General features: G+C 45.2%; 2 protein-coding genes across 2 annotated transcripts; one reads left to right on the top strand and one right to left on the bottom strand.

Annotated features, from left to right (window-relative positions):
* The first annotated feature begins 1,179 nt into the window (after positions 1-1,179).
* On the top strand, positions 1,180-5,461 carry LOC119292287 (E3 ubiquitin-protein ligase RFWD3-like). Its single transcript, XM_037571134.1, has 13 exons — positions 1,180-1,564; positions 1,838-1,916; positions 2,016-2,105; positions 2,179-2,223; positions 2,345-2,389; positions 2,682-2,720; positions 2,799-2,897; positions 3,672-3,782; positions 3,869-4,002; positions 4,115-4,154; positions 4,275-4,337; positions 4,421-4,602; positions 4,753-5,461. Exons 1-13 carry the CDS (start codon positions 1,212-1,214, stop codon positions 5,252-5,254), a joined length of 1,782 nt encoding a protein of 593 aa, XP_037427031.1. The 5' UTR covers positions 1,180-1,211; the 3' UTR covers positions 5,255-5,461.
* Positions 5,462-6,993: 1,532 nt separating this feature from the next.
* LOC119294310 (probable protein phosphatase 2C 31) lies at positions 6,994-9,839 on the bottom strand. The gene is made up of 4 exons (XM_037572521.1): positions 8,251-9,839; positions 8,040-8,150; positions 7,243-7,507; positions 6,994-7,145 (listed from the first exon to the last, which is right to left on the bottom strand). The coding sequence occupies exons 1-4, from the start codon at positions 9,586-9,588 to the stop codon at positions 7,030-7,032; spliced, it is 1,830 nt and encodes a 609-aa protein (XP_037428418.1). The 5' UTR covers positions 9,589-9,839; the 3' UTR covers positions 6,994-7,029.
* Between the last annotated feature and the right edge of the window lie 683 nt (positions 9,840-10,522).

Here is a 10,522-nt window from a genome sequence, read left to right as displayed (position 1 = left end):
AGAAAATTTATAAGGGTGTTGCGCTTTTGGGCGTTTTGGGCCAACAATCATGTCTCTGCTTCCAGAGTGGCACGAACCATGTCACTGTTTTTTTAAAATGAATTTGTATGATCACGAACACTTTCCAAATTTTGTGAATGCGGTAGTAAAATTCAAACATTTTATACAAATGCGAACATTTTGTAATAGATGGTCTTTTTTCCCCATACTTTCCTTGCATTGAGTAGATGAAAATAAATTAAGCACGAAGAAAGTTATAAGGTTGTTCATGTGTTGAGCCCTGTGGGCTGACGACCATGTCTCTGCTTCAAGAGTGGGCACAAAATCAGGAAAAAATAATATGTCCTCCCCGACCCACTTTTTCCTCCCTAAAGTTTTTGTTTCTATCGAATTTGAAGGTCTGTTTATATTGATTAACATTACCACCTGGCGTGAACCAACCTGTGGTATCCCAGCCCACCGGGTTTAAGTCTTGATGCTCACAACATTACCACCTGATTGGTTTACAATAAATTTCACCGATTTATATATTGTCTGGTGTCCGAATGCGATGAACGACGCCCAAACCCTCCGTTGGCGTGCCGAGCATATCGTGACGCTCCATGGACCTCGTCCGATGAGAACGTGGCACATCGTGCCCGCCATGCGAGGCAGCGGCAACCCTCGCGGTGGTGGACGTCGGCGAGGCGGAGTCGCATTCTCCAATGCTCCGTATGGTGCAGCAGTCCGGACGCCACAACCGCGTCATGGTGGATGTCGCCGGCTCGTGTCCCATGCCCTACTCTACCGTGCCGATGCCCGAACCAACACTCCAAGGGGCGCAACCAGCCACTGGACATGCGCACGGCGGAGCTGGACGAGTTCCGCTTAAAGATAATATTGATTCGAGGTTTCTAATTTGAGGTATCCGAACGTGGAATGCATTTTCTTTTAGGCGTGATTGGTCACTGTGTCACGGACCAGAAAGTACTAGTCGAACTCATACTTCTGTTCGGGGGACAAGAAAGTAAATAAAAGTATTAGTAAATAAAAGCAGCCGTCCGATGTACGATGGACGACGGGATGGATGGTAAAAATCAAGACCCCTTTTTTTCCCTACTGTTCGTCGAAATTGACAGAAGAAAGAAAAGGAGGAACGAAAAATCCCGTTCAACTTTAAACCGCTCTTGCCCTCGCCCTTCTCCACCGCCGCCGCCGCCGCCGCCGCCGTCATGCCGCCGCGCCGGGGCAGGCGCGCGTCTCCTCCGGTGCCGATCCTGGAGGACGAGGACCTCGATTTCGAGGTCAGCTACAGCGAAGGGGAGGACGGGGAAGATGGCGGAGGATCGGATTCCTCGTCGTCGTCGTCGGGGGAGGAGGGAACGGATGTAGAGGACGGCGAAAGATCGGATGAGGGGGAGGAGGAGGAGGAGCAGGAGGGGCAGGAGGAGAGCGTCGCGGAGGGATGCGGGCCGGCCGTGCAAGCTAGGGTTCCCGGCGGCGCGGCGGCGGAGAGGGCCGCCAGCGCCCCCACCTGCCCCGTCTGTATGGAGCCCTGGACCTCCGAAGGCGAGCACCGCATCAGGTGAGGCCGAATCGCTGCCTCATTCTTGCCTGGTCTGCGTCTGCTAGGTAGTACTAGCTGTCACAAGAACAGGGGCGCCGTGGGTGTTTCTTTCCAAGTAACAATGGTTGCACATTAGCACATTAGCGCCTGGGCTGCAAGAAAATGGAAACTTACAATGTTCTAACGGTACTACTACATGATTGCACATTAGGCACATTAGCGCCTGGGCTGCAAGTAACCTGGATTCGGTGTGCAGATGGCTGTTGACTGAAATTGTACTCTATGCTGTAGTTGCATTCCTTGCGGGCATGTCTACGGCAGATCTTGCCTGGAGAGATGGTTAACGCAGCGTGGTAACGCTAGTGCGACGGTACGTGTGCCGAATGGTTTTTTCGTTTGGAATAACAGCGTGTGCATACACATCCTTCTGCGCAATCAGCCAATCACTGTCCAATGTGTTGTTTGCTAGTGCCCTCAATGTGGAAGAAGGTTTAAACATAAGGACATTATCAACATCTATGCACCGGAGGTTGCTGTTCCAAATAACGATCTTGAGAAGGTTGGGTTTGTTTCTCCACTTTGTCGGTATATTTTGTTTTGGCCGCGATCTGAACATCGCTGCTTGTCTGCAGCAATTATGGTTTTGCAGGCAAAAGCTCGAATCCCTTGAGGAAGTGGTAAGCAATTTCCTTATGCTACCCGCGAGCTTCTTTAGTTGCTCACCATGTGCAAAATGCTGTTCTCTTTCTAGTTTGTATTAGTAAGTTCCTGCTAACATAATTTTTTTCTTGTCTTAAGGTCCTGAAACAAGGGAAGCTGCTTGACGAGATAATTTCTGAGAAGGTATGCTATAGATTTTAGCAATCTTTGCTGCTTATTGCATGCCCCACATTCTAAACGATTAAATTGTGTCAAGTGCATAGTGTCACTAGATAGTATGTTTGCACCTGTTATTCAGGTACTGTAATAATATACAAAGAAGGTATTAGAGGTTCTTCATATTGAACTAATACATCTCTCATCTTGCTTTATTCATCGATTGTTCCTGCATCAGAAAATTAATGTCGCAATGATCAATAGTTGTCACACTTGTGAGAGACTTATGCCTTCATTTTCTTATGTGTGTGCCTTGCAGAATCACAGGTCGGCAGATGTTGGTGTCTCAAAACGACAGGTAATACCATTTAAATTTTTCAATGATCAATGACACCACATGAGTGTATATGCCAAATCTTCTTCCTCTGCTTTGTAGAAAATAGCAGAGCACTCAGATGGAAGAACATATCTGGAACCGTCAGCCTCAGCCAGTGCAGCCTCAGCTTCTGGCAACAGTTGCCGTTTCGTTTTACTGGTAAATATTTGTTACGAAGTGCTATTTTCAGCTGTAAACATTCAGCATATACTATTTACTATGTACTACATGTTTTACTGATAATGGATGTCTTGTATTCTTGTCTGATCTGAAACATATGGTCATTTTAGTTTTAGTAAAAGCAGCATCGAAGTAGAAATTGGGTTGGGCAGGGAATTCATGATTCTGGCCCAGCTTCTGTTAGATATATAAATCGAAAATGTTGTCAACTATGATTATTTTGTTTCAAATAACACATATAAACCTTGTTTTGTTTGCATGTTATGGTTTAGGAGGTTGAACAGAATATTAAGACTCGTAATACCCATCTTATTTTTCGTGATTAAGGAAGCTGAAACTTTTGGTTGTGTTGATTGTCAGATCTTAGAACAGTTTTCACTTGGTCATGAAAATGTGTGATCTGCACATAGGAACTTGATCCCACCTCAACCCCGCGAAAAAGAACTTGGTGGAACTGATGGCTGTCTAATTTTTTATGGCCTAGTACAGAATACTCCAGTTTTGTCCCACCCCATGTGTACCTATTGTGAATAATTGAAATATATTAAAGCAAAGTGGCACCAAATGCTTAGCTAGTGTCGAAAGACCTTCATAATTTGGACTGCTAATTCTCGTGGATTATCTGTTTGTTTGAAACCGCTGTGCATTGCCTACATATTTCTTCCACCAATTTTGCAGTTGGATTCTGGCTGGATTTATCTCTTTCCAAATTTAATCTAGCCATCCTTGTAATTTCTTTACCATGCTATACAGAAGGAATTATCTTTTGATGGTGCTCGAGTCATGGGCATAGATGCATGTAACCAAATAATACTTGCTTCTGGGAAGGCACCTGGTGTGGGTGGAGAACATGTTCTTAGAAAGGTATATTTAGATCATGTTTTTCTCCCAAAATGGATATCACCATTAAAATTTTGAAACACCTTATTGTGAATTTTCAATGTCAACAGATTAGCATGCTATCCAGCCATGAAGCACGTACAATACAGCTTCCTCCTGATACTAAAGTTGTCAAGGACATATGTATCTTGCCTGGTGGCTCTGCTCTTTTTGCATCACTAGGCAGAAGGCTCTCACTCTTTAGGTTTGTCTTGAATTTTTTGTATGACAAATGGTGGTTCTTCTGTTTTACTGTCGCGTCTAAGTTAGTTTTACCATTATTTCTTTTGAACACTAATCGTTATATTTGAATCCAGCATGACGACCAACAGTGTTGTTCTTCAATGTAATTTACCGGTAATTATCCGACCTTCCAATCTTCAACACCTAATGTTTTGTATTTTGAATCGGCAAATCAGGTGAACCAATTTCAGATAATGACATTATGACCTAATTCTCTATCACACTACCTTGCAGGTTCCTGCTTGGTCATGTTCAGCACATGACTCTGATTCACGTCGCGTTTATGCTGGCTTGCAGGTTCAGCATATCCTGATCTTAAGCATATTGAATTTTGATACCCTTTGCAAGATTTGCATGAATGTCCTTGTTGTGTTCTGCAGGATGGCAGGGTTTTGGTATTTGATACTCGTCAGCATTCAAGACCCTTGCATTCCATGGCGGGGCTATCTAAACATCTGGTCCATACACTCCACTCTGTCACTGATAACAGCGGTTCCAGAAAGGTTCTTTCAGCTTCTGCTATTGGGCCTTGCATGTGGGATGCTGATGGCAATCAAAGCAGGTATGTGACACAGGGATGGTTCAAAAGCATTAATACTATGTGCTTCTTATCATTACTGATGTCGATTGGTGTTCGCCTAGGACCGCCTTTGCAACTTTGCCGATCTGCAAATCGGTTTTGGTTCTCATGTATGTTGTCGTTTTTTCTCAGTCCGAAGCTACTACTAGAGGATGATAACCAACGCGTCTGCTTCTCTCTTGCGTGTGCCCCTCCATCGAGCGATCTGTTGGTGGCCTCCTACCGGCCCAAGGCCGATTACTCATCAGGAGACGCCGCTGCTCCATCTCAAGCGTACCTATCACAGACGTCGACACAGTCTGGTGCAGGGAAACTGGGGCAGCACACCGTCATCAGGAGGACAGGCAATGCATCCTTCGCCGAGGGCAGCACATGCCACTCCAACGTAAGCGAAGTGCGCATGTGCAAATCAGCAATCGTACCTTGCGGGAACGACGAACATCTCTTCGCCTACGGGGACGAGTCACACCGCGGGGTCCTGACCTGGCGACTACCTTCCCTTGGGGTCCATTCTGGCCTGATACCCCACCGCCAGCCAATCCTCGACCTAAGGTATGCGGGAAGTCGAGTGGGAGGTGGGTACCTTGGGTGCCTGAGCGATGATAAGTTGCAAGTTTACAGAGTTGATAGATAGGTAGAATGGCAGCAGGGATCCAACAGTCATCATAACTTTAGTTCGCGATGATTAGCCCTCCTAATTATGCGGTATGACTGTCAGTCCTTTTGCTGTGTACAAAGCAGAACAGCTAGCTGTATATGCACCGTGATGTTGTGATGTAGTACAAATTAAAGGCAGCGATGTTTATTTCTTACCATGGAAGTGAGAATCTGTTTTGAGTTGTATGCGGTGTATTCCATTTACACCTTTTGATGCCTAACAGAAGAATTTCTTTTGGCTAAGTAAAAAGTGCCGGTAACCGAGGTGGGCATAGTGGTGGGCACACTCTAAGATGACACACATGCTTTCCGGGCATTATTATGCCACATGGAGGCAACTCAGGTGAGGATTTCATGATGAACATTGCTTGTTTAATTTGCCTCTTTCTATTAAGACGCTGATATGTCCTGAACGTTTGGGATTTGCCAATGGCAAATTGAATGTTTTTGTTTTCAATTTATATACGCGAGGGATGGCAAGTTTAGTTGGTAAGCCTGGCAATTCCACTCTTAGTTTGTTTTTTGCCAGAAAATTACCGTGCTTGTCAACTAAATTTGCCATCCTCGCGTCAACTAAAGTTGCCATAAAAAACCGTACAATACGTCATTTCCGTTCTGTTATTACGTCCTTTCCGTTTGATTTCATTGCACGGTAATCTTGCCCTTCTTGCAGGTCTCCTTGCTCTTGTTTCCTTTTATTCTACAAGCATATTTCTCTGCATTTATACATCGTAATAGGTTGCATGCCATCAGTAGAAACCTGAATGCCCTATCTTAATGTATTGCAGGTTAATGAGGTTGCAGCTAAAGTATGCTGACTAAGCTTATTAAAAATGTCTGGTTGATGCATGGCATACAATATTTTTCTTTGGTTTGTGGAATGGATATCAATTTTTTTATCTTCTTTTTTGAGCCCTTATATGTCTGCTCTCAATCCACAGAATTGTTATTGTTGCTTTTCCTTACTGGAACAAACATAGAAATGGTGAATACAGACTTCTGGATATGGCCAACTGGTGACATGGAGTCAGAAACTTTGTTTTGTTTTCATCTACATGAATATGAGTCATAGGACCAAGAGCCGAATTGGATTTCGGAAGGTGAGGAGGCTTTTATATATTTATAGCAATGTATGTATATACTAAATGTTTAAGGCTATGTTTCTCCCACCAAAATCAGTATGCATAGTCTATGAAAGGAAAACTGAATGTGAACTGAATTATGTGCTTGGAGTGTAATTTTTTTTAGTGCCTGATAAAGATTTTTGCGAGAAGTTTTAATTTGGTGAAACTGACGGTGCAGAGAAGCATGCGTCGGCTTCTGGTACTGGAATATAGCAATCTCGGTCATGTATAGGCAAAGGAACAAACATAACATTCTTATATTGAGCTTATACAGTTTTGCATATTCTTTCCATCACTATTGCCGGGAAACCTTGTTACATATAAGCATACTAATAGAACTAGAGTCCCTCCTGCCGAACTACGCATATCAGTTTCAGGTTTTTGGCGATAAAGGACCATTATTCTCAAGAGAAGGAAAACAAAGACCTAAGAAGGTTGTTGTTCATGGTGCATGTGCTTTGACAGTCCTGCTCGTTTTGTCTTTCTGATGTCAACATACCCTAGTAGCCCATCGGAAGCATTTTATTCAGGTCTTTATTAATTCTGAAACACCTTGAATTGCTCACTAGGCAACCAACTTCTGAAACTCTATGAAGCGAGGGCACACTATGCACCACCAACACTATGCCTAAGCGGAGGATCTCCACATCCTCCCCTTGAACGAGATCACGATGACAGAAACATCATCATGGTATCTCCTCCTTTCGTCATGGGATATGTTGAGCAGTTCATGGTAGTCCAGACCTGAAAATCAATAAGCATGCGAAGTTACGAACAATTTCAAAAAACTGGTTTGTGCAGGCAGGCTTGTGTTGTGCAAAGTATAGAGGTGGTTGCTCACCGGCCTTCCTTGCAGCCCGAAGTAACAATTCTTCGACGAGATGCTCAGCAGGATTGCCCTTGGGATACACAGTTGTGAACATCTCTACCTCATCAACCACCTCTTTATTGGTGAAATACTGATAGAGCCCGTCACACGACAACACCAGGAACTTGTCGTTTGGACCGATACGATGGTGGTGGAGTGATGGGATGCAGTTTATGTAGGGGCCCTTGCCGATGTAATCAATCTTGAAGGACCCTAACAACATACTGTTCCACTTTGGCTGCCAAGTAAAAAATGAGCATCCCTTGAATTATCAGGTGTGCAGATTGACATTTCAGGAAACTTTGATGACTCTCCATATATTAGCATATGCAAGGAACATGCATCAAACTATGTTGCTCACAGTTTCAATGGCTTTCATATTTGCATGATGTGATGCATGAATTGCAAGTCACATTCACAGTTTTTAGGTTCTTCATCAACATGCATGGCAGGAACAACACTATTGTTGAGATAATGTTGGACTACCACTAATCAAGTATATGAATGAATTAAAGGGCCTACACATGAGGTGAACAACTTATCTCATGGAATTAACTGGAAACAAGGACTTCTAGTCCTTGAGTGCTATACTGATAGCATGTTGTTTAGAATAAGTGCACTTTTCCTATGCATCATAGAGTACATTATTTAGCAATTTCATAATGTGGCACCATAATAGTCTAGCAGAAATATTACATTGACAATGGTCAGAGATGTGCTTGAACATGCATGTTGGAGTAGAAAAGAGACATTGTTTGATTGGTGTGTACCTCCTTCAGGTAGCCAGCCCCGAATGCTCTGGTGACGTTGAGTTTCCCCTTCACTCTGCCGTGGATGATGGCGTTGCGATCACTATGTTCAGCCTTGATCCTGTTTACCTCCTGTATCCCCCAGATTCCAACAAGCACAACTTAATAATGATCAAAACACAAATAAATGCATCACATGAAGGATGATATAATCAAGAGGGTGTGTACATACCTCCTCAACAGAGGTACTGTGTTCAGCGTTGAGCTGCACAGACTGTAGGCCATCCATGATCTCGGCCTTCAACTGCTGCAGATCCTTCCGTGTCGCCTTGCCGGGGATGTTATCAAGATCGGGCTCCTGCCCCCTCGCCAACACGGCACAACTGTCCCCCACGTTCATCACATACACGTCCTCGCCCTTCATCAGCATCACTAGCACGCATGACCCCATCAGCCCAATCTCTGGGTTGTCGGTCGCACCCTCCTCTGCTGCCTTGAAAAATGCCTCCTCCGTCTCCCTCAACGCCCGATCCAGCGCCCCGAGGACTTTCTGGTGTATCGTCGGGCCGCCCCCAGACATGGCAGAATTGTCCTTCTCCGGATGTTCTATCCGACCCCTCTTCGCCGGCTTTCGTTCAAATTCTGGGCTATGATTGCCTCCATTAAGAGAAAAGAGATGATTAGAAGTGGTTGTCGAATCATTGCACTGGATGTTGTCCGAGAGCACACCCTTGAGTGCGTGGTGCACGGCGACATGGAGGTTCGCAAAGAGGTAGTCGGTCGCATCTGGACCAAAGAAGCCGTCATAAATCCCCACGAACACCCACCCACGCTCCTCTGAGACCGCCACCTGGAACCGGTCCTCGCCGGCCATGCCCTGAGCCCACTGCACATTATTGCTCGGTGGCGAGCGGTGATTCTCATCCCCGAAGGAATCCATATTTGACAACTCAGTAGGACCCTTTGATAGGAGGCTGTTGCGTGGCACCCTGAAATCGAGCCTGGAGCCGGCTGTGGCCAAAGATTTGCCGAGAGGCCGCTCATTGCAACACCGAGAGCCTGTGGCGCCGTGTTCAACCATGAGATGAGAAACACTATCCTGTTTACTAACAACGGATGAGGACGATGAGAAGGAGTGGTCTAGCATACCGTACATGCAGGCCCGCCTTGGCAACTGGTTGGAGATAGTGGATACGGTGCTGGATGAATCCAAGAAGTGTCCAGACAAGGACGACCTAGCTGGTGTGGCTTGGAGCGGTGCAGCGGTGAAGGAGCACGAGCTCTTAACGATGCACGCATATGATTGCGGCCCCATCAATTCATTAAGCAGCTGGAACGACGGCATTGATGATGATGTTGCTTGGTTGGCGTTGATGGCCGCTCCGGATAAAGAGAAGAAGGGTGTTTTCGATGAGAGCACATTAGCCATTGAGGACTTGTCGAAGGCGACGGATATTGGCACATACTTGAAGGAGTGCCCATGGATGTCGCCGGGTACTGGGTCCGATGAGACAGCCGGCGCATAGGTGTCACCGGAGAAGCATGTGTTTTTGGAGATGCCATTGCCCATTTTGTTTTCTTTGGTTTGGGATTTGGGGACCGACGGAATGGAGGGGATGGATGAGTTAAACTTTTGGGAAAGAAAGGGTGGACAAAGAGTAGTTTTGGACTTGACTATAGTTGGAGTTGGGCGACACAGTATAGGGCAATCCCTCCTTAGAGTGAATATGGTGGCTTTCTTGCTTCGATTACCCTATAACTTACTTCAAGGTGGTGTTGCTAGAATTGCTTCCTAGTTGGGACTTGAGAAACCATGGCACACTCCTATGGTTATGGAGAAGTTTGGGATGAACTGAAATGGCCTCACTTCCTGTTTATATAGAACTCAGAGCGCACTTCAGACAATTAAATTGTATATCTTCATAGAAGATATCTTGATTTATTGATAGATAGCGGTTTGATTTCTTGAAGATACGATGACGGGAAGTGTATTTGTTCTGAGGCGTGGACATTCAGTTTCAACGCTAAGGAACTTGCTAGCGACATAATTGGACGGTTGACAGGTCACACGTGCTATCTACATAAGGTAACGTGGATAGAGGACGAGTGGTATACCGTCATTACAGATGTATTTTTGTCGCATTTGAATAGTGTGCTATATGAATACTTCAAATTTGGTTTAGCCGCTTGCGACAGGGTCAATGAATGGCATGCACCGCTTACGATGCCGTTTGGAGTAGTAATGTTCTAACTTAGCAAAACCGATCTTCAATAAATGAGACATATTACTACACTGAATTTATTGTAAGATTCAATCCTCATATGCCCCTGCGTAGGAAAAAGGAACACCCCTTGCATCTGTAGACACCAAGTTGCGCGGAGGGGGAGGGGGCCGAGCCACCCTATCTGTAGACACCAAGTTGCCTGCAAACAAATGAAAAAAGGAACGCCCTTGCATCTATGGCATAGAGGCCACCCGTGTCTATGAATTGTGGGCCTAAGGA

This window comes from Triticum dicoccoides, chromosome 4B, assembly GCF_002162155.2.
Source record: "Triticum dicoccoides isolate Atlit2015 ecotype Zavitan chromosome 4B, WEW_v2.0, whole genome shotgun sequence".
In the NCBI taxonomy this organism is placed as follows: domain Eukaryota; kingdom Viridiplantae; phylum Streptophyta; class Magnoliopsida; order Poales; family Poaceae; genus Triticum; species Triticum dicoccoides.
This window is presented reverse-complemented; position numbering and strand designations above follow the sequence as displayed.